The sequence below is a fragment of the Pollicipes pollicipes genome, unplaced genomic scaffold (assembly GCF_011947565.3).
Source record: "Pollicipes pollicipes isolate AB1234 unplaced genomic scaffold, Ppol_2.1 Scaffold_4881;HRSCAF=5763_pilon_pilon_pilon, whole genome shotgun sequence".
Classification (NCBI taxonomy): domain Eukaryota; kingdom Metazoa; phylum Arthropoda; class Thecostraca; order Pollicipedomorpha; family Pollicipedidae; genus Pollicipes; species Pollicipes pollicipes.
In genome coordinates, this window is record NW_023596576.1 from 10,006,760 (window position 1) to 10,030,142 (window position 23,383).

General features: G+C 53.7%; 1 protein-coding gene across 1 annotated transcript in view; it reads left to right on the forward strand.

The window, feature by feature from the left end:
- The window catches only part of LOC119101381 (intraflagellar transport protein 122 homolog), a 28,727-nt gene continuing 5,344 nt past the window's right edge, over positions 1-23,383 (forward strand). The window contains exons 1-21 of the mRNA XM_037224716.1: positions 1-124; positions 10,500-10,610; positions 11,084-11,193; positions 12,514-12,664; positions 13,008-13,218; positions 13,453-13,623; positions 14,505-14,696; positions 15,037-15,125; positions 15,621-15,729; positions 16,286-16,429; positions 17,181-17,318; positions 17,654-17,818; positions 18,569-18,688; positions 19,156-19,274; positions 19,736-19,889; positions 20,235-20,396; positions 20,880-21,046; positions 21,532-21,642; positions 22,102-22,265; positions 22,565-22,709; positions 23,175-23,349. Coding sequence (XP_037080611.1) covers positions 10,552-10,610; positions 11,084-11,193; positions 12,514-12,664; positions 13,008-13,218; positions 13,453-13,623; positions 14,505-14,696; positions 15,037-15,125; positions 15,621-15,729; positions 16,286-16,429; positions 17,181-17,318; positions 17,654-17,818; positions 18,569-18,688; positions 19,156-19,274; positions 19,736-19,889; positions 20,235-20,396; positions 20,880-21,046; positions 21,532-21,642; positions 22,102-22,265; positions 22,565-22,709; positions 23,175-23,349 — 2,856 coding nt within the window. The 5' untranslated portion in view covers positions 1-124; positions 10,500-10,551. The remainder of the gene's footprint in view (positions 125-10,499; positions 10,611-11,083; positions 11,194-12,513; positions 12,665-13,007; positions 13,219-13,452; positions 13,624-14,504; positions 14,697-15,036; positions 15,126-15,620; positions 15,730-16,285; positions 16,430-17,180; positions 17,319-17,653; positions 17,819-18,568; positions 18,689-19,155; positions 19,275-19,735; positions 19,890-20,234; positions 20,397-20,879; positions 21,047-21,531; positions 21,643-22,101; positions 22,266-22,564; positions 22,710-23,174; positions 23,350-23,383) is intronic.

Genomic DNA, 23,383 nt, shown 5'->3' on the forward strand with positions numbered 1-23,383 from the left:
TTTTGAACGGTGTTCTGAAAAGTCGGTTCTGGTATACGTACGGGGAACAGCCGGGCGCAGCGGGGAGTTACGGCGTGAATGTTGTGGTGGAAAAGGATGTGAGGAAGATCTGACTACGCTTTAGGTACCGTTTAAACTGCATCTTTGATGTTTTTTGCTCATTCATCACTGAGGTGAACGTGAGCGAATTACGAGAGGCATGCGTGCGCTTGCATATGCGTATTGTAACCGCTGGGGGTTCGGGAGAGGGGGCTGGAGGAACGTGCGCCCAAATTTTCTCAAAGATATATTTTATCGCTCCTGTTGTGCCTGTATAAAGCGCTTTTTGCGATTTCCCACTTAAAATGGCATTTTTACCTTAGGTTGCCCCCCCCCCCCCCCCCCCACACACACACCCACCTCTGAAGTTTGGGTTTTCTTCAAGTACTTCACCTTTTTTAGAAGAAGAAATATCTCCACCGCGAGCGTTTTACGCGCAGTGCGGCACGGGCTCAACCAGCTCGCGTTAGCAGGATTGCCCGACTTTGAAATCATACAATCCAAACGACATCTTTAGCACCAAAAGTAATGGGCAGGCAATTAACATTATTCACTACGGCGTTTCGACCACTGCTACTCACAATGCTCGCATGATTGCCTATCATCTTCAAGAAATAACCATCTGATAATATAATAATTTCGGCTACAAACAGGTCATATGATTTTTAACACGCGGACAACCGACGATTTATAGCATGTACTAAAAGGGCAACATAAGCACCAAATTACGTACATTCGAGCAATCAAGAAAAGTATCCCAGTTCTTCACATTCGTGTCTCGAATTGATGTTTCCAAACAGACAGCACAGAGAAAAACCCAACAATGTCGGCGGAACTGAAGCATTTCCAGCAGTCTTAAAAAACGGACCAAGCCACGGGAACCAAACACCGAAGCCAAGCCAACGTTTTCGGTGCGGTACATTGACGTCTATTAGCGCAGTGCATCTCATACACGAGTCCGGATAATGTGATTCACACTGATTAGGACCAAACACATCGTGACGACATTGTCGCTTAAACTACAACACTTGGGTTCAATTAATATGACTACTCTGTTGCCGTGGCATGCTGCAATCATGTGCAGAGGGACTGTCGTAGTACCCTCTTAAAGTAGTGCACCTCCTGTACAATTCCAACGAGCAAGGCTTGAAATCGCTCTGACATCTAGAGACATACTCTGCCGAGAAAATATGCCAACAGCCACCCTAAGGAAACGGATCAAGCCTCGGGAAACGAAGACTGAAGCAAGGCCAGCGTTTTCGGTACGGTACATATACGTCTGTTAGCGTAGTGCACCTCACACACTAGTCCGGATAATGCAATTCACACCTTTAGAACTGAACACGTCGTGCTGACAATGTCGATGGAACTGCAAGACTTCGGTCCGATGAATAAGACTCATGCATTGCCGTGAGATGCTGCAATCATGTCGTGCAGAGGGACTGTCGTAGCACCCTCTTAAAGTAGTGCACCTCTTGTACAATTCCAACGAGCAAGGCTTGAAATCGCTCTGACATCAAGAGGCATACTCTGCCGAGATATTATGCCAACAGCCACCCTAAGGAAACGGATCACGCCCCGGGAAACGAAGACTGAAGCAAGGCCAGCGTTTCGGTACGGTACATATACGTCTATTAGCGTAGTGCACCTTACACACGAGTCCGGACCATGCGGTTCACACTTATTAGGACTAAACACATCTTGCTGACGATGTCGGTGGATATGCCAGACCACGGTCCGATGAATAAGACTCATGCATTGCCGTCAGATGTTGCCATCATTGGCGGGCGGACTGCAGTAGCACCCTCTTCAAGTAGTACACCTCTTGTATAATTCCAATTGGCGAGGCCTAGGAACCACTCTGACATCCAAAGACGTTCTCCGCCGAGATAATATGCCAACAGCCACGCTAAGCAAACGGACCAAACCCCGGAAAACGAAGACTGAAGCAAGGCCAGCGTTTTCGGTACGGTACATATACGTCTATTAGCGTAGTGCACCTCACACACGAGTCCGGATCATGCGATTCACACTTATTAGGACTAAACACATCTTGCTGACGATGGTATAATTTACGCTGCGCTTATAAATACATATGTACCGTACCGAAAACGTTGGCCTCGCTTCGGTCTTCGGTTTCCGGGGCTTGGTCCGTTCCCTTAGAATTGCTGTTGAGACGTTTTTTCGATACAGTGTGTCTTTGGATGACAAAGCGGTTTTTAGGTCTCGCCAACGAATTATGCAAGAGGCGCACTACTTTAAGAAGATGCTACTACAGTCTGTCCGCACATGATGGTGACATCCCACGACAGTGCATGAGTCTTATTCATTGAGTCAAACCATTGCAGCTCAACCGACATTGTCGGCACAATGTGTTTATTTCTACTTAGTGTGAATCGCGTTGTAAGGGCTCTTGTTTCAGGTGCACCGCACGACTAAACGTATATGTACCGTACCTAAACCGTTGCCTTTGTTTCGGTCCTCGGTTCCCGGGGCTTGGCTTCGTTCCTCAGGGTTCGTGTCGGGATGTTATCTCAGCGGGGTGTGTCTTTGCCTTTCAGAGTGGTTTTTAGGTCTCGCCAGTTGGAATTATACAAGAGGTGTACTACTTTAAGAGGGTGCTACTACAGCCTGTCCGCACATGATGGCAGCATCTCACGGCAATGCATCAGCCTTATTCATCGGACCGAAGTCTCGCAGTTCCACCGTTATTGTCAGCACGATGTGTTTAATTTTCATAAGTGTGAATCGCCTGATCCGGACTCGTGCATGAGGTGCACTGCGCTAATAGACGCATATGTGCCGTACCGAAAACGCTGGCCTAGCTTCAGTCTTCGGTTCCAAGGCTTGGTCCGTATCCTTAGGATTTTTATTGGCATATTATCTCGGTAGAGTATGTCTTTGGATGTCAGAGCGGTTTTTAGGTCCCGCCAATTGGAATTATACCAGAGGTGTACTACTTGAAGAGGGTGCTACTGCAGTCCGCCCGCCAATGATGGCAACATCTGACGGCAATGCATGGGTCTTATTCATCGGACCGTGGTCTGGCATATCCACCGACATCGTCAGCAAGATGTGTTTGGTCCTAATAAGTGTGAACCGCATGATCCGGACTCGTGTGTAAGGTGCACTACGCTAATAGACGTATATGTACCGTACCGAAACGCTGGCCTTGCTTCAGTCTTCTTTCCCGGGGCGTGATCCGTTTCCTTAGGGTGGCTGTTGGCATAATATCTCGGCAGAGTATGTCTCTGGATGTCAGAGCGATTTCAAGCCTTGCTCGTTGGAATTGTACAAGAGGTGCACTACTTTAAGAGGGTGCTACGACAGTCTCTCTGCACGACATGATTGTAGCATCTCACGGCAATGCATGAGTCTTATTCATCGGACCGAAGTCTTGCAGTTCCATCGACATTGTCAGCACGACGTGTCCAGTTCTAAAGGCGTGAATTGCATTATCCGGACTCGTGTGTGAGGTGCACTACGCTAACAGACGTATATGTACCGTACCGAAAACGCTGGCCTTGCTTCAGTCTTCGTTTTCCGAGGCTTGATCCGTTTCCTTAGGGTGGCTGTTGGCATATTATCTCGGCAGAGTATGTCTCTAGATGTCAGAGCGATTTCAAGCCTTGCTCGTTGGAATTGTACAAGAGGTGCACTACTTTAAGAGGGTACTACGGCAGTCCCTCTGCACGACATGATAGCAGCATGTCACGGCAAACGGAGTAGTCATATTAATTGAATCCAAGTGTTGTAGTTTAAGCGACAATGTCGTCACGATGTGTTTGGTCCTAATCAGTGTGAATCACATTATCCGGACTCGTGTATGAGATGCACTGCGCTAATAGACGTCAATGTACCGCACCGAAAACGTTGGCTTGGCTTCGGTGTTTGGTTCCCGTGGCTTGGTCCGTTTTTTAAGACTGCTGGAAATGCTTCAGTTCCGCCGACATTGTTGGGTTTTTCTCTGTGCTGTCTGTTTGGAAATATCAATTCGAGACACGAATGTGAAGAACTGGGATACTTTTCTTAATTGCTCGAATGTACGTAATTTGGTGCTTATGTTGCCCTTTTAGTACATGCTATAAATCGTCGGCTGCGTGTTAAAAATCATATGACCTGTTTGACGCCGAAATTATTATATTATCAGATGGTTATTTCTTGAAGATGATAGGCAATCATGCCAGCATTGTGAGTAGCAGTGGTCGAAACGCCGTAGTGAATAATGTTAATTGCCTGCTCTTTATTTTTGGTGCTAAAGATGTCGTTTGGATTGTATGATTTCAAAGTCGGGCAATCCTGCTAACGCGAGCTGGTTGAGCCCGTGCCGCACTGCGCGTAAAACGCTCGCGGTGGAGATACTTCTTCTTCTAAAAAAAGGTGAAGTACTTGAAGAATACCGAAGTTTGTTTCCAGTTTGACTCCTCCAGTCCTTATTTGTCCATACCAATTACAGGTATGTGGTTGCACCCATTTGTGCTTGGAGGTCACTGTTGCAAAGACATGGTGGCAACAACTTCAACTTAGCTACCATGTGAATCTAAGTCCCACACACAGCTATGACATATGTCCAGTGTATTGAGAGCTTATGTCATGTATTTGAAGTAAGAGTTGATAACTTCATGGTTCTTCAATAGGCTCAGTTCAGTAATTAACCATGTACCACAATGGTCTGACAATATCCTTGCCACAGCTTAACATATATGTTTATCTCTTTTGTAATATTGTAGGAGACTGGCCTGTCTATGCCTTGTGTGTTGCCACAGACCTAATCAATCCAGATATGATGTGAACCCAACCTATCTAAGAATGTGATTTGTGTATTGTCCTGTGCTCTCCATAAACTGTGAGAAAGTCCTGGAAGGCAGAATGTTTAAACATTTCATTTTTCAAAGCCATTTCAAAATGAGTGCTGAAGAGATCAGGGGACAACCATTATTTATCCTGTCTTTCACACCATGCCATGTAGTAGTTATGATGGCCAATTTTCAGAGCTGGTAGCAGGCATCAGCCTCTGCATCCCTCCCCCTCCCCCTGTCACTTTGAATTTGCTAGTACTGCTCTAAGATCCTATGAACTTTCTGTCAAGTTGCATGCCAACTGGCACTGGTAGTGTTGATCAATACATACTGGTGCTAGTTGCTCTTAAATGATGTAATGAGATATGCCAGATAAAAATCATCAGTGAATATGGGTGCAGTCACTAGCCACATCCCTTCCAGTAATTTTGGCACCTATGCGGAATCACATCATTGGAGATGAAAAATGCATTGTTTTACTGCACAGAATTTACTGCTGTTAGATTCTGGCTCCAACCCAGACTCAAAGTCCCCTCAAGTATGATTGAAAGTGATTGCATTTTGTGTGTTGAGAATGCTGCTGAGGCCTTAAACATGGAGCTGTCAAAACAGTTATAACTGTGGAGGTGTTTTCTCCATTTAAAGCAGTTGTTTTTCTTTAGATATTTGACAGGTATGCATATCAGCAATGCAAAACTTGGTAGTGAGAATTATGCAGACACATTCATTTTTGTTAGAGTGGGCAGACATTCATGTTCCTAAAAGCAGTTTTCAATGCTAACAGATCCCAAACAACTAAAAATGATCACTTGTCATTTGCATCTGACTATAATGCTATGGACCAAGAGCTGCCATGATCAAGGAGGTATTGCTACTATGTAGTTCCATCCCATAGCCCGCATGAGAATGTCACAATTCTGCAGCAAGGGAGTACCTTTGTAAAACAAGGTTTGGGAGCTAAGGAGGGAAAATGACTAAAGCTGAAACCTGAAGCATTGTATCATGTTACCACTCTGTCCACTCTTATCGGTACTTTTTGGTCCATAAAAATGGCATGTATAATGTGCCAGGAAAATACTTGTTGAGAAAATCATATAATTTTAATCCATTTAATCCATTGGTCATTTTTATCAATAGATAGGTATTTAGCTATACATTCATGTCACCTAAAACATATGGAGTTACGGCAAATCTGCAGTGTTGTTACGTGCAATGCAGCTGCTGCAGCCTGACCAGTTCTCATACCTGATACATAGTGTAAATTTATGGTTTATTCTATGTGTTGAGTGGTTCCGGTACATGTCGAAGTGCACTTTTGAGCGTTTCACATGGCGGGAACAGTTCCTTCGCGTAAGCTTCCAAAGATGTCGCTGTCCTTTCAATAGACCACCCTGCATTTCAGTATTGATATCCAGTATAATCCTGATAAATCTTCTTGTAGTGGGTTATGTGTATTTTGTTGTGGTTTAATCACAATGACATTTTATTATCCATGTAATGATATGCACATGCAGTCAAATGAAGCTATTAATTTTTACACTTGCAGTCTGGAAATTGTTTCTCAAATATTTTATGCTTTAAAATAATTTTCTCAAGTGGTGCATAACTCTTACCGACCACCGTACACGAAATGCTCAACATATAGCAACCTAAGTGCAGTTACAGGTGTTTGCATTTTGTTACGAACAATCGCTGGTAATAAACCTTAAACAGCGTCACCGGGTATGCCAGTTACCAAACCAAGCAGAGGGAGTGGCACGACTCCGTGTACATACCCGGGGCGTTACAGCCAACAGTGCTCCGGTACTGTTTGCTATAGCGCACCGGGTATGGGATGTGTACGTTTTACTGGTACCATTGTATGTTGTCTTTTGAGGTTGACCTGTCAGGTCGGGTCAAACGAAGTCAGATCACATTCTTGCCATGCCAACATAGCTTTGCATGGATCACCAGAGTAAACCTGGCAACAGCCAAGGTGTGGCATCCTTGGATTGTGCCTGACTCCGGCGGACCCGGGGTCGACTCCAGATTGAACCAAGGCTTCTAGCCATCGGTGCGTTGACTCAAACAGAAAGCTGGCAACCTGAGATATGTATCCTGGCAGCTTGTATGTGTACAACACAAATTACAGTCCTATGTGTATAGTCCTAGCATTATCAGATGTCTTCTCGCGCCTTTATAAGGCCCCTAGCACGAGCTTTATCCCATTGGGTCGGACTCCGAGTCGACCCAATGTTGTGCTATGTTGCTGTGGGTCAGGGTCGGAGGCAATCCTATGTGCTAGGAGCCGAGTCGGGAGTCTTTTCCGCTGGTGTGATATCAAGCGTAGCTATGTTGTTGATTGATGTTGACGTCCAAGTGCTCTAAATTTCAGCTCACTGACGTTGTCTGGCGCGCAGTGACATTGATCTTGAATTACGTCGCCCTTACCATCTCCCGATTATAATATTTGTGCGTAGTGAAAGGTCCACTGACGTTGGATCCGTCATACAACCGATTTGATAGCTTAATTCGAGAGAATATCACGAACATTGATGGGATGCAGTGCTATAGGTGTTGCCATTTAGAGCCGTCGGACAAAAGTATTTGATAAGCATAGGGCCAATGGCGGCGGTGGAGCGTCGCCTAGTTTCCACATTTCACGCCAAGCGGACTCCATGATCGAAGCTCGGTCTCATCACAACATCAGGGCGTTGACGATAAGACAGTATTGCGGTCCTGCTCGGGGATTCCTCGAGCAGCCACAGCCTCCCGTGCCCCGTGTTGGCCCTGCACGGACTGTTGGGGATGGCTCGCTGCGGATAGACCTTTGCCCAAAGTGCGTGCAATGCCAGCAGTCTCAACCCTAAATCGTCCGTGTTGAGTCAATGCTCGGTCGCTTGGGCACTTTGGGGACGGGGCAGACGGTGCACTGTGCGAGCACCGGTGTTCTACATTCCAGCTCTCCTTTGTAGGCTAGAAGAGGTGCGACTAATTGAAATGCACGCACACAACACCTGACGGGCTTGCCTGCCGAAGTGATATCCCGCAGAGCCATGACCGGGATGACCAGTGCCGGTGATTTTGCTCCGAAGGGTAGGTAGTTTGCTATGCTCGCGTGGCCGCATGAGAATACATGGGTGGAGAGTATAGTCGTCTTTTCCAGCAGAGTGGGAGCGATGATTGCCGTCGGAATGCGCCCAGAGATTGCGAGGCGTCGGTTGAGCTCAACACAGTGTCAAAATGACGCGGAATTCAGAAATAATGACCCTGAAAACAGTCTGATGACGGTCGTAAGGTACTTTTTATCGTCCCTTTTGAAAAGTCTGATTGATATCAGTGGGGAAAAGCTGACTGTTAACATCATACCTCATATCGATGACGTAGGCATTCCGGCTTCGCAAAATGGTAAAAAATCGTCTGCTTCATTTGCGCTGTTCACTCCTCAAATTTCTGAAGAAGTCTTGAGCTTACACAAGGGCCCAGGGTCACAGAATGGAACCGAACCTCACTGAAAAAGTTACTCTGCGCTGTAATCACATGGGATGAAAGTAAACTGACCAAAAAGTCAATGCGGACGCCAAATGGTCCAAATGGTTCCGCAATGGTACACGAAAACTTAGAAACGGCGGCCGTCTGAACAATCAAGCATGGAACAAAAATGCACGACTTGGGTGTTGTAGGTTGCATTGTACTGTCAGAACTCAAATGCCTCTTAAAACGTCACCTTAAATGGTTGATATGTGACTGGAGATGCATAGAAAAATACACTTCATTGTCAGCTGTGGAACAGATGTCAAGGGACTGGGAAGGGGAAGAAAGGGTAAGGGCCGAATAGAAGACGGTTCGCCAATGCGGAGGGATGATGAGCGCCAGCCGAGGTATTCTCATGCAGGTTTCGTCGCCCCCCATTCTGCAGAAACGTCCTAAGAATAGCGATAAAGAATTTAAGTGGACGGATTTGCAAAAAATCGGGGGGATCGTGGTTTGGCCTGGCGGTAGACTAGAGCTTAATCCGTTGAATTTGTCGGGCTTTATTGTTTAGAGGATATTGATAATATAACAACCGTCCTCAGTGACAACCAGCTCGTAGGACAAGTTAAAATAGCATGCCCGTTTGTGTGGGCGATTTTGCAGGATTGCCTGGTAGTAGGGGTATCAAAATGCAAGTGCTGAAAGCTCGCTATGTCTGAAGGCTCGCTCGCTATGCGTGAATAACTTCGAACCCTTACATGGTTATCAGTGTGAACGCTACCAATTCAAACACTATCGTCAGGTCCCCGGATACGCCAGTGGCTGTAGTCTTCAAATACCAGTGTATTGGGATTTGGCTGTTCCAAAACTCACTACATTTCATTCGAAGTCTAAAGCCGCCGTTTCGCAACTAGTGAATGTCGAAGCCGTACTGGGGAATCGGTTGCGGGCTTGTCATTTGTGGGATGCCTGATTGGGCAAGATTGGGCCTGATTGGAGAAAGGTCCCGTAGATGCGATCACCGATAGCAATAACTTCACCCTCTCCCGGATTCGCCATTTTCTGGCAACGTGAACCGATAGAGGGAGGGGGTTGATGCGGCCCCCCCCCCCCCTGTCGTTTCCAACCAGGGACAGAGCCTCGCGTAAAAAGCGATTGGTTAGGTTCAATGAGATCTCGCCATTTGTAATAGCTTTTTGCTGCGAGCTAAGTGATTGGCCCCACTATTCCAGGTCATTGGTAATTTTTCCCAGAAAAGCGCACGATTACAACTGCGTAACAACATGCGACTTGATCCAGCATATGGTGCAATTCTGAGTACATTGATGTATAATTTTGTGTGTTTATAATTTTGCGTGTTTTTAGCATATATTTATTATGTAGGACCGTTGATGCAACGGTGTCTGCCTCACGCGTGTGATCGGCGGATGCGCGCTAGCCGCCCGTCACCCGCGCTAGCCGCCCGTCATCAGCGCTAGCCGCCCGTCACGCGCGCCTGCCGCTCGTCATCCGCACTGGCCGCCCGTCACCCGTGTTAGCCGCCCGTCACCCGCGCTAGCCGCCCGTCACCCGCGCCGGCTGTGAATAGCCATGCAGTGTTCCTGAAAATCCTTCGCTGCTCGTAAACGGGAAACGCTAGAGACATGTTTTTCGTGTCAACATACGCACAATGAGCGGTACAGAGGGTACCAAAATTTGGGCTCAGTTGTACGAAATGGCGGAGAGATATCCTCAGAAAACCGTGGAGCATTGCCCCCCCCCCCCCCCCCCTTCTCATCATGGCGAGGGTTAACCACAGGCACACTTAGAGCGTTTTCCATCCGTTCACTAGATTCTTTGGCTGGAGAAGTGTTTTGTGGATTGAACGACCAAAGGACCCTTGATGTTCATTTCCTTCAAGAAAGGAAGATCCGAAAAGTATGCCAAGAAAACTCGTCGAGTAGATAAATTGTATTCTCGATTAGATTGCAAAACTAGAAAAACCTGCTCCCGTCCTTATTTCAAAAATGCGAACCCATACCCAGGTGGCAGGTATGGCCGCAATGGGGATTCCGTAATCCTGCAATATAATCATCGCTCTCCCTTCCCCTTGGTAATCAAGAATCAAGAGACATGCCATCACGCTGGTTATGCTCAGCCGTGTCAAAACCATGATCAGTGATTACGCCGAGTTGATGTTCCCCTGAATCGGTGTTTCGTCCTTTACAGGCACGGCGCCACGGTGTATGCAGTAAACCAATAACAGCAGCCGATCGCCAGGATGCGGACAGTGACGACGTGGGTGGATAAAGTCCACGATAAGGACAAAAATGAACAACCGTGAGTGTTGCTTTGTCCTTGTGGCCAGCCAGGTGTGATATGTCAAGCTCTGTTGTTCTTGCACGTTGTTGTGGGCATGGTCTACCAATGATGGCTGTCATTGAGGATTCAGTGTTTCCTGTGGGTTGTCCATGCGCAAGTTACGACTGCTTGGTAGACGTAGCCCTCATTTGGTTTGTTATACGTGCTCAATGTGGACTGATGAACTCTCGGAACATCTCATTGGCATTGTGTTCCAGGGATGTGGTTTCCTATTCACTTGGGGTAGCTTCTCTTCCCACCTCACCCCCAGCTGAGAAGAAAGTGGGTCGAATTTGGGGAGAAACACGTTTGTTGGCGTGGTTTGGGGCGGATCTCGTTACTTTCACTGCTCAGCCCGCCCCGCCCCGGGCTTATTTTGTGGCACTACAGCCCTGATGCGCTTTGTACTTGTTTCTCCACAGCTCAGTGGGGTTATGTTGTGGTTTTTCCAGCATACACGACATGTGTTTCCACCCCGATGGCACGATGCTGGTGGTGGCTGCTGGGAACCGGGTGCTGGTCTACGACGCCGTGGACGGATCCCTCATACAGCCGCTGAAAGGTGACTGGTGTGGGACACCTTGACCCCCCCCCCCCCCCCCCACACGGTCGCCGAGTGATGTGACGGGCGTTTATCGGTGTGTAACGCCGTCAGTGGGTCACTTCTAGATGGGCGGTGGTGTTGTGATGGTTGGGGCGTTCGGCTATGTTCTCGCTGAAGTGTATGCCGTGGAAATTTCCCTATAAAATCATTGGAAGCTAGAACTTTTATTGGATATTAACATGTATAACTCGAGAGTGACCTCTGGTAACGCAGCGGAAATGTAGTATCGTATTGGTTCTTCGTGTTTTCTTTTAAATAACGTCGCCAACAGAGTGCCAATAGAATCTAGAAGCGGCGTAAGAGATGGTGACACAGGGGAGACTAAACATGTCTGGAAAAGCTATGAGTTAGAACCCAGGTGTCAAATTTGTTTTGCATTCGGATTCGGTCGACCAGGAATGTTTGGGAATCATGCAATTGCATATAGCAGTTGGCTGTGCAATATGCGCCCACCGCTATCATATGTATGATGATATTGGGCGGATATACGACATCATATATGATAGTAGTGGACATATATCATATATGTGATGGTAGTGGGCATATATCGTACTGCAGTGGGCTGTGTAGTCTGTGTCCACTGGTATCTGTAATGCTCTGCTCAATCTGTGCGCGTCTTTTGAACACGCTGAGACACCTGCAGGAGACCCTGCGCTGTCAAAATCACTAGGCCTTTAGTGTGGACCCCAGGGGTGTATATTCTCTGGGACAGCCAGCTGACTGTTGTAAGGGAATTTTGTGGTGAGCTTGTGAATAGCGTTTCGGTGATGTTTGCCGGTATATCATGAAGAACTCCCTGCGAAGCCTTTCAAGGTAATCGTTATGGCCTAGCTGTCACAGAAAGCATACAAATGTGATATTACCATATGCGTTCATAACTTGTTAACGCGGCTTAAAATGGTTTTCAAGTCGGGTTTAAACCTACGATCAAAACCATTGGCATTCATAAGTTCTGAAATGTCTTCCTAAACGTCATCCAGGTTAAGCATGACGAAATAGGTGCAGTGTGTCGAAAATAATTCACTGTGCCTTTGACGCCAAGGCTGCGGAATATTTGCCATTCATTCTCCGTATGCGCGCTTCACATAATTTCGCATCTGAAAGAATGTAACTCACACGACCACTCCAAAAGCGCGTGTCTTGCCGTGTTGTTTTCCGTGGTATCATCAAAAGTCTCGTCTTTCGGAATATCTTGCATTTGTCATTGCCCCGACGACGTACCCTTGCATGTCCCTGTGCGGAGGCGGTGCATCACCTCACGTGTCCGCGGCCCGGCAGGACACACGGGCAACGTGTACTGCGTGGCGTACAGCCGCGACGGCAAGCGGTTCGCGTCGGGCAGCCAGGACAAGAGCGTCATCATTTGGGCCACCAAGGGCACCAAGGTCGAGCACGGCGTCTGCCAGATCGAGGGCATCCTGCGCTACACGTGAGAAGGAGACGCCGCGGCCGGCTGCGGTGCCGTCACTCGGGTCTGGTGCTCCGCGGAGCTGGCGTGGAGCCGCACCTGACGGCATGTGGCGTCATCTGGTGACGTGTGACGTTATCTGACGGTGTGTGACGTCCTCTGACGGCACGTGACGTCCTCTGACAGCATATGACGTTATCTGACGGTGTGTGACGTCATATGACGGTGTGCGCCGGCATGTGACGTCATATGATGGTACGTGATGTCATCTGACGGCGTGCGTGCTGTGTGCCGTGACAGAAACGCCGTGTGGCCTATGCCGTGGCGTGGCTGCTCTGAGCGTCCCGCCCCGTCGGCCCGGCAGGCACAAGGACGCCGTGCAGTGCATCGCTTATAACCCGCTGAGCCTGATGCTGGTGTCGTGCTCGCTGTCCGACTTCGGCCTGTGGTCGCCCGAGCAGAAGAACGTCACCAAGTACAGCGTGCCCAGCCGCGTCAACAGCTGCACCTGGACCACCGACGGCCTGCTCTTCGCGCTCGGCCTCATGAACGGCAGCGTCTCCATCAGGAACAAGGTGGGCTCTCGGCCTCAAGAGATGGCCGGCGTCTCCGGGGACAAGGTTAGGCTGCCGTGCCTCATGAGCATCATGGACCGGTTCAGCTAGTGACCGGCGTGTCAGCGCGCTGGTGGTGCCGGAGCATGCGAGCTGTGACCGGCGCTGCTCCCGTTTTACCACGGCGCGTTGTCTGCGCGCGTTCCGTTCGCTGCCGCTGTGTCGTTGACGGTTTGGTGCTCACGTGCGCTGCAGCAAGGGGAGGAGAAGGCGCGAATCGAGCGTCCGGGCGGCAGCAGCTCGCCCGTCTGGCGCGTGCACTTCTCGCCGGTAAAGGAGGACGTGTATGACGTGCTGGCGGTGGCTGACTGGGGCCAGACGCTCTCCTTCTACTCCGTCTACAGCAAGGACTTCAAGGTGGCTGAGGTACGCCGGCCGGTAGTGCGGGGGCGACAAATGCTGCGTGTTAGCTCAACTCTCCCGAATAGTGCGCATCGGCTGGCCTTGGATCGAGCCCGTGTGTTGGCATTGGCAGTGCATGACGACGAACTCTTGTACTGGCGTTGATTTTGGTTGTTTTTGTCGTGTGTTACCATCAGACAGACCGAGTGACGAGATCGTGTTGTACTGTTTGAAGCCGGTTTAGTGGTTTCCAACGGGATTTAGTCCTTAGTCATGCCACGACTGTATTACACACAGCCGACTTAACTCTGCAAGACGACATGAAATGTACATGATCAGTAGGTGCTATCTCACATCACGCTCCTACCTATTGTCCATTTCCCTGTTCCTTGTTCTCATGGTGACTGTGACTGTGAAGTTCAAGCCGCGATAATCCAAGCCTGCGTCACGGACTTCATGATGTGTAGTGCACCATGCAAGTAACCCATTCTTCATCACGTATGGTGTTCCACAATGCCTCAAAATATGTTGTGGTATGTGCTGTCCCGGTCAGGGTGCCCCGGCCCCTGTGTCAGTCTCCTGTCCATAAGCATGAGCACGTCTGATGTTGGGGGGTCGCATCGGGATTGGAGGTCAAACTGAACCGTGGGGGACAGCCCCAACCTGAAAACTGTGTTTTGAATGGAATAAGTTGAAAAACTTGCACTCTACGGGCAGAGTGAGAAGAGGAATCTCATTTGGTAAAATAGGATACGTCCCCCTTGGGCTGTCGCGCCGCCGTCCCTGCTCGTGACTGGTGCGCCCCTTTCCCGCCCGCTGTCATCCTCTGGAGCTTCCCCGTAATCTGTAGCCGCCGCTGGTGCTGCCGCGCCTCTGTCGGTGAGCGCGTCCCGTCCCGCCGTCAGATCGGCAAGGAGCGCCAGCTGCGCTTCGACGCGTGCACCATGCAGTTCTTCCCGCTGGGCCAGTACATCCTGATGGGCGGCTCCAACCGCGAGTGCACGCTCTTCACCAAGGAGGGCATCCGTCTGGAGACGATCAGCGCCCAGGAGTCGTGGGTCTGGTGCGCCGCGCCGCGGCCCGACAGCAACTACGTGGTGAGGAGGCCGGCGCCGCATGGCCCGGGCGCTGTCCTGCTGGCGAGGCTGGCGCGAACGCCAGAGGACGGCGGCGTATGGCTCTTACCGGGGGAGCATATCGCTGCTGCTGTAGCCGCTGCCACCGCCGCTGCTGCTGCCACTGCCGATGTGGCTGGTGTCGCTGGGAAGTGGGTGTTGACGGCGCTGGTGCTGTCGTTGGAGAGGATAAATGGTTCAGTTAATCTCGCGTGCCTGCGTTTTGGGCGGCATTTAAGCTCCCTTGTACGATTGTTGCTGGTGATGTGTCGCCCGTTGCTGGCGCCGTGCCGCGCTGACCGGCCCCCGCCGTCTGCGGCAGGCGTGCGGCTGTAACGACGGCACCATCGCGTACTACCAGCTCGTGTTCAGCACTGTTCACGGCCTGCACCGGGAGCGGTACGCCTTCAGGTGAGCCGAGCCCGGCCGGGCCGCCGCCGCTGGCATACGCCATGTCCGGCGACTCTCCACCGCTTGACGTGCGCGTCGGTCGCTTCGGCTGATTGTTTGAAGAGGGAGGCACCGCAGTCAACCTGTTTGAAGAGAGCGACGCCGTAGTCAGCCTCTGTATGGAGTGGGGTGTTACTAACGCCTACTCAGACGCAGTTGTTTCATCCAAGGATAGAAGAATGCTGGTGCGGGCGGGGAAATGGATGGTGCGACGGGTTATTCATTTCGTGACGCTCCGACCGACGGGTGCCCTTCATTATCTGGGACACAGAGGCACGCGTCGTGAAAGGTGAGCCCGCACGGGCCTCCGCCCCCAACACCGGACGTTTACCACTGGGCCGTGTCTGTGAAGCGTGACGAGCACCCGAGCTACGGGCCGCCCCGACGGCCGGAGCGGGCAGTACGCTTGCGTTGTAGGCGTGACCAGACCCTGAAGTCTCCGGTCCGCTCCCGCAGGGAGAACATGACTGACGTCATCATCGAGCACCTCATCACCGAGCAGAAGGTGCGCATCAAGTGCCGCGACATGGTGAAGAAGATCGCGCTCTACAAGACCCGGCTGGCGGTAAGTGTGCCCCCTCCCAGTGTGGGAGCCCAGCCCCGTTCCGCAGACCGCAGCGGTGGAGGAGGGGGGGGGGGGGGGGGGGGGGGGCGGAGCGGCTTTTAGGAAGGGATGGTCGCCGTGTGAGGTTTTGCTTGCAGCTGTTTCACCGGGCCGTCAGTCTGGCTAGAATTTTGAGGAGCATGAACTGGATGTAGAAGAATCTCGGGATCGCGAGTACAGTCCAGTGTTAAGGGTGAGTCAGTACGTGGCGAGAGTTCGGAGACGGTGAGCCTTGCCGCTCGCGTTTACTTAGCGTGTGCTGTCACTTAAGCTGAGGTCCGCCAGCTGCGTTCATAGGTGCACAATTTTTTAGTACTGGCTGCTGCTAGTTTGAAGATAGCCTGGCGGCCGATAGACGAGGGACATTCATTGAATCATGATTGGAAATGGATCGGAAAAGATTACCCTGTATACCAGCCACAGATGTATGCGGTGTTATGTACTCGTTGCTGCCGCCCCGCTGTCTACGCTCGGCAGCAGCTGTCGCGGTCTGACGTGGAGTCCGGCGTCGCCGCAGGTCCAGCTGCCCGAGAGGGTCATCATATACGAGCTGTACACGGGAGACTCGACCGACATGCACTACCGCGTCAAGGAGAAGCTCAACCAGAAGCTGGAGTGCAGCCTGCTGGTCATCTGCGCCAATCACCTGGTGCTCTGCCAGGTCAGCCCCGGGTGGCCTCCCGAGGTAGCCTCCCCAGCCCCCCCCCCCCCCCCCCAGGCGCCTCCATCCTTCCAGGTGGCCCCTACAGACGGCCTCCCTACGCGGCCTCTCCAGGCGCCGTCAGTCGAGCAACATCTTGACGCGCGCTCAACAACGCTGTGAAAAGGAAGTAGGCTATCGGGAGAAAGTCCGGTCGTTTGCTAGTCACGCACCCCTTTGTGTGTTAATCCTGTTCTGCTATACTGATTCGCAGTATACATTTCTGTGCGTTTTTTGCCCTCATCCGTGCTCCCTCCCGTTATGGTGTAAACTGTAACTGTGTCTGTAAGTACTTGCCGTTCACTGTTTCTCGCGCGGTGCGCCTGTCCTCCGTGTACCTGTTGTCCTGTGCGGGGCACCGTGTCGCCGTGTGCCGTTCGCTGTCGCCGTCGTCTCTTTTGGATGCACACGCATTTGGCGTTAACCACGCCGCTCTGTGCTACATGTGATGTGTCATGCCATCTCTCGAGCCTCCCTGTTTTACCGTGATCCACCGTGTTCTACCATGCTCTACCATGTATGTGTGTGATATGAAGATTCTCTCTGGCACGCCACGCCGTATCACGCATCAGCTGAAGAGCCGTCGGTCCCGTGTCTTGTAACCGTGATGGTCGGCCCCGTGTCCGGGCCCGAACGGTTGTGTCACGCGCCGACGCCCCCGTCCGTGACGCGGCGGCCCGGCCGGTGACGCGCCGCCGCGCCGCCCCCGCAGGACCGCCGCCTGCAGTGTCTCAACTTGTCGGGGGAGCGCGAGCGCGAGTGGGTGATGGACTCGATGATCCGGTACATCAAGGTGATCGGCGGTCCGCCCGACCGCGAGTGCCTGCTCATCGGACTCAAGAACGGCCACGTGAGTCAGCCGGCCCCGGCCCGGCCCAGGTGTGGGCGGAGCAGCGCAGCCGCCGCCCGATCGCTGACGCTGGTGTCCCAGGAGGCCACCGTCGGCGGGGCGCTGGGACGGCTGCCTGTTTGTCCAGTGCCGGCGTCATGCGACATGAGCCAGTCTTCGATGCGAGACGGCCCCGTGCGCTGGTCCTTCGCTGTGCAGGACACGGATGGTGTCGTAGAACTGTGCACCGTTCGCGAGGCGCCGAGGTCTGAATAACGCACACGCCGCGCTGGCGCTCTGGACTCTGTCACTGCAGTGCGTGACCGAGCCGACACGGTCGGCGGCGCCGTTCTCAGGTGTACAAGATCTTCATCGACAACGCGTTCCCGGTGAGCCTGCTCAAGGTGCCGTCGGCCATTCGCTGTCTGGACCTGTCCGCCTACAAGGAGAAGCTGGCCGTCGTCGACGACAACGGCACCGTGCTCGTCTACAGCGTCGAGAGCAAGGAGCTCATGTTCCAGGTGGGCTGCGGAACCGTCTGGCGTGAGCGCGTGCGGCGGCGAGGTGGGTAATCACGGCGAGGTGGCACCAAGGCGTCGCGTTTTGAGGTGGAAAACACGGCAGTTCTTTAGGTGGCCCTTTCCAGTGGCCAGTGGATCCTTGCTGATGGGTATATCGGTGGGCCAGTTGAAAACCGACGCGCTTTTTGTCTTTGGATCCGTGTGAACAGTGGCCACTACACCCTATTATGTGGTTTTGAACTGTGTATAAAGGGTGCTATGTCGGCAGGAGTTTGAGGCTTGTGAATACCCTGTGAGACGGTAGTGATCACAGAAGAAATCATGCGGCTGTGCGCTTTGCCCTGGTAACATCTGATGTTGCCGGTGTATTTCCTTAAATCAATCGATTGTTTGCTGTGATAACCTTGTGACCAGGGTGCGTGCCAAGCACGGCCCATCGTGTATGAACCGGTCCTGCTACACCACTAGGGCAATACAAATTCAACTGGTAATTTTGGCGGCCGATTTCAGCTCCACGTGCCGCGCGGTGCCGTAATACGGCATGGCAACGTGGCTGTCTTTGCCCTCTGCCAGTTGACTAACCACCAAAGAGGAGGCACAGGTGTGCGGTGTCGGGGACGCGGGCCCGAACGCGGCTGTCACACGGCTGTCAGTGTCGGCCGCTGCACCAGATCAGCTGGCGGGTCGGGCCGTCACCGTATGACGCGCCCCGGTGCTGGCTCCTCGCAACCGATGACCGTCGATTTTCAGGAGCCGAACGCCAGCAGCCTGTCGTTCAACACCATGTGCGAGGACATGCTGTGCTACTCCGGGAACGGCGTGCTCTTCATCAAGGCGGCCTCCTACGTGCCGTACCAGCAGAAGCTGCCGGTGCGTGACAGCGCAGCGACCACCGCGGCGCGGGGGGCTGGCGTGTTTTGGCTGCACTGAACGCTAACTTCGTGTCTTGGCTGCTCAGAATACGACGTGTCATCGTGAGGAACTCGTGGCAAATTATGGGGGTACCCTGGTATGTATTACTGATTTGTATCGACCGCCACAGCGCATCCATAGATATTCGGCGCCTCTGTATGGTGCCAATTGAAGCTTTGTGAACCTTACCTCATGGGGCTGGTGGGGCTCATCCTCCCTTCTGGACATGACCTGTGTTGCGTTGGGGTCGGCCCCCGCGGCGTGTGTGTGTGTCGGGGGGGGGGGCTGCCGTCCGTGACCCCGATGATGAGATGCTCCCTCCCCCCCCCCTCTACCGCGGTGTGTGGGGAGAGCCCCGTGCTCCTGCTGATGCTCGCCCTCGCGGAGTGCGGGCCTGACTGTGTCGACGCTGTGTCGCTCCGCAGGGCTTCGTGGTTGGCTTCAGCGGCAGCAAGGTGTTCGTGCTGTGGAACTACTCGATGCGCTCCATCGACGTGCTGCAGTCGGCGCCCATGTACCAGTACATCGACAAGAAGCTGTTCAGGTAGGCTTGCTGGGGTTCAGTGCTGTGTGTGCCTCGGACTTTGGAGCCTAATGGGGGCGTGGAGCAGGGATCGACTCCTCGAATGGCAACTCAGCGGTGGAGGACTTCACCCTAGCTCGCATGGCGGATGTGAGAATAGAGTGGGTTGGCGGCGGCAGTGGAGTTAGTCGTGGCGGTGGTATGCAGGACTATGAAGCAATAATTAAGGCAACAGTTGCTGCGGCAGCAAATGCTGTCATGGAATCATCGTGTGCGCTATCCATATATGATGCGCGCCGAATCACGTGGGTCAGTTTTTCTCAACGTACATCGGCAGGATCTTCAATTCAAATCGCAAGTGACAAGCTTATATCACCAGACCAAACATGCCGTGAAGCCGAGGACCATGTTCCTCTAGAGGTGCCGGACGGCGGGCCGGGCAGCGTGCAGGTGTTAAGTGGGTCGCGTCCGTGTCCCGACAGTCAGGCGTACGCGGTGGCCTGCCTGGGCGTCAGCGAGAGCGACTGGGAGACGCTGGGCACGGAGGCGCTCAACAATCTGGAGCTGGAGGTGGCCAAGAAGTCCTACATGCGCATCAAAGACGTGCCCTGGCTTTACCTCATCGATTCCATGGAGGTGAGAGGGCCGTTCGCGGTCGGCGGAGCTCTTCCGCCGCTCGTTTTGGTCTTCTGGATCTGTCACTGTGCCTTTTAACCCACTCCGGGGAGGAATGAGTTTAAGTATGTGGAATAAACACGGGTTTCACACCTAGACCGTCAGGGTGTCTTGTAGCCACTTGAGTGGCTCCGCTGCGCGAGAAGAAAATGCCTCATGATCCATTGCCTTTTTTTTAGGTGTCCGATTGGTTCCATATTTGTCTGAGCGATGGGAAAGAGCGTTCTGGTTTACTTCGCTCCTGGTCACGTTGTTAGCTTTCTTTCCTTTAACGCATCCGATCATACCCGCCACCTCTGCCGACAGGAGAGGAAGAAGAAGGGCGACTTCAACGAGCAGGTGTTCCTGGGCGACATCCTGTCGTACCGCGGCGAGTTCCGCGAGGCAGCCGAGTGCTACCAGAAGGGCGGCAAGCCGTCAGCCGCGCTCCAGATGTACACCGACCTGCGCATGTTCGACCTGGCGCAGGTCAGTCCCGGCCGACCCGGCCCTGTCACTGACAGGGGGGCCGGGCTGGTGACGCGCCGGTGGCACGCCGGTGATACGCTGGTGACACGCTGGTGACCAGGGGACACTCCGATGACACACTGGTGGCGCGCCGATGACACGCCAATGATACACTCATGACACGCCAGTGACACCCAGTGACACGCCGACGACGCGTCGGTGACACGCCAGTGACACGCCGACGGCACGATGGGTGCGTACGGAGCAGTGCGCGATTGGTGGCATATGGGTTTCGTAACATTGCAACGTCCGTGTGTGACATGACCGGTGCGGTCGTCACATCTGTGGTCTGGCTCTGCCCCACCGCTGTGGCGCACCGACCACGCGCTATCCGCCGCCCGCGCCTGGTCCGTGTATGAGCCGACTACAGCCCCCCCCCCCGGTCTGCGCCCGCGGCGGCCGAACCGTAGCTCTCTCGTTAACCACACGCTCTTGCCGAGGCAGGAGTTTGCTGGCGACGAGGACTCGTCCGACCGCAAGACGCTGCTGAAGAAGCGGGCCGAGTGGGCCAAGAACATCAACGAGCTGCGCTCGGCCGCCGAGATGTACGTCAACGCTGGCGAGACGCTGAAGGCCATCGAGATCATGGGCGAGAACGGCTGGATCGACATGTGAGTTCCGGCCGCCCGGTGTCGCGGGTGGAGCGCGTCACGAGGACGGGTCGGACGGGGGCGTCAGCCTCCCCTCCCCACCGCCTGACTGGCGAGGGGGCTGACCGGGGAGGTGATACGTCTGTAAGTGCGCTGTAAACTGTTGACTCCTGTGTGATCGTAAGCACAACTGGAAATTTCGAGTACTGTCCACCTAACCAGGGTTTGCTCCAGAACGTCCTTTAACCAGTACCTTTTGGTGTATGGAGGGGTAATCATCATCATAAGAAGTCTGAGCTCATGGTACCGAAACACCAGGAACTGAAGATCTGTCTTTGTTTATTTGAAGTGTTGATGTACATACAGACTCATTATTTGGTGCCTGCACACATATTGTGCATTGCCCATAACAACGCCTGTGAGAGTGCGCTGACGCCGGTGGCCGGTGCGCCGCTGAACGCGTGGGCGTCGTTTGACCCGTCCGTCCGTCCGTCGGCCGGCCGCAGGCTCATCGAGACGGGCCGCAAGCTGGACAAGGGCGAGAGCCAGGCGATCGAGCTGGTGGCCCAGCACCTGCGCCGCCTCAAGCAGTACGCGCTGGCCGCCGAGATGTACAAGTGAGTGGGGCCGGGGCGTCGCCGCTGCTGGCTCGCAGCACGCGCTGGCCGCCGAGATGCACAAGTGAGTGTGATCGGAGCGCCGCCGCTGCCGGACCGTAGTACGCGCTGGCCGCCGAGATGTACAAGTGAGTGTGATCAGAGCGCCGCCGCTGCCGGCCCGCAGTTCAGCCAATTACCGGCCGAGGCGCCGAGCCTCGTCCGCTAGTAATGGTCCCGGATACCTCTGGCAGTAAGGGATGTCCGGGCCGGTGCTGACCTACGTCAGGTATGCGCAGTGAATTACGCCTGGTAGACTGTTACCAGCCCAAGTCGTTGGACAGCTGCCCGAGCCCGAAGACGGGGCTGGAGCGGCGTGTCTGTCGCCGAGCCGCTGCTGGTGCGGTCATCGTCGGCCGCCTGCCGACCACCGGCGGCCGGTCTGCGTGTGACGCGCCCGCCGCTGCCCGCCACCCGCAGGAAGATGGACGACACTGAGTCGATGATCAGCTGCTACGTGGAGGCCGAGGCCTGGGACGAGGCGTTCGCGCTGGGCGAGCAACACCCTGAGTTCCGGCAGATCATCTACGTCCCGTACGCCAACTGGCTGGCCGAGCACGACAAGTTCCTGGAGGCGCAGAAAGGTCGGTGGTCGGCGGCGGAGCGTGTGCGGGACGGACGTGTTCGTTCATGGAACGTGCCGTGATGTACGAGGCGGGACGGCAGCGTCCGCCGTGTTGTGCCAGGAGCCCCCGAACTGTGCTGTGTGTGATGTGCCGTGAACCTGGGGTTGTGTCTGGCAGCGCGTATGATGCGTAGTGACGGCTAAGGTTATTGCCATGGTGCCATGCCACTGTGCAGCTGAGCTGGACGGGGGCTGACGCGCGCGCCGACTGCTGTTCCCCGGGGGCGATCTGGTGTGACTGGCCCCTCCCTGCGGCAGCGTTCCACAAGGCCGGCCGGCTGGACCTGGCATTCCTCATCCTGGACCAGCTGACGGTCAACGCCGTGGAGGAGAGCCGCTTCGACGACGCTGCCTTCTACCACTGGGTGCTGTCGCTGCAGTGTCTCGAGGTCGCCAAGGAGGAGTGAGTGGGCGCCGGCGGCGGCGCGCGATGACCAGCTGAACTCCGGAACGGTCGGAGGCAGGCCCCTCAGGCCGCTACCGTATTTTCGTGGGGTTGCTTCGCTGCTCCGCACCCTAGATATTTTAGGACGGTGGCGTGGGTAGTTCAGCGTCTGGTTGGTTTAGCGTATGTCCGGTTGGATCAGCGATCGATTTTGGACTTGTCTTATGTGATAGAAAAGCCACACATCTTCGTGTGCCGCATCCAAACGCTGTCGAATCAAAGAATCCCTGCGGTTGCGACCGGTCCCATGGCTGCTACTCCCAGGAGGGTATTCACAGCAGAGCTCTTGGGCAATGGCCCACCGGTCAGTAGCAGGGTCTTTTTGTCGAGCTGTCACCCGGCCGGCCGGGCCGCTGCCGCCAGCACTGAGACAAGTCGGCTCTCGCCTCGGCCGTGACGCCCCACCCCGCTCCGCCCCGCCAGTGCCGCGCAAAAGGACGCCATGATCAAGCTGTTCTACGAGCACCAGCGCAAGGCCAACATCTACTACGCCTACCACACGATCCACCGCTACATCGAGGAGCCGTTCACGTCGTACATGCCCGAGGCGCTGTTCAACATCGCCCGCTTCCTGACGCACGAGCTCACCACGCTCCAGGTGAGTGGGTCAGCCCTCCGTGTCCCGGGAGAGA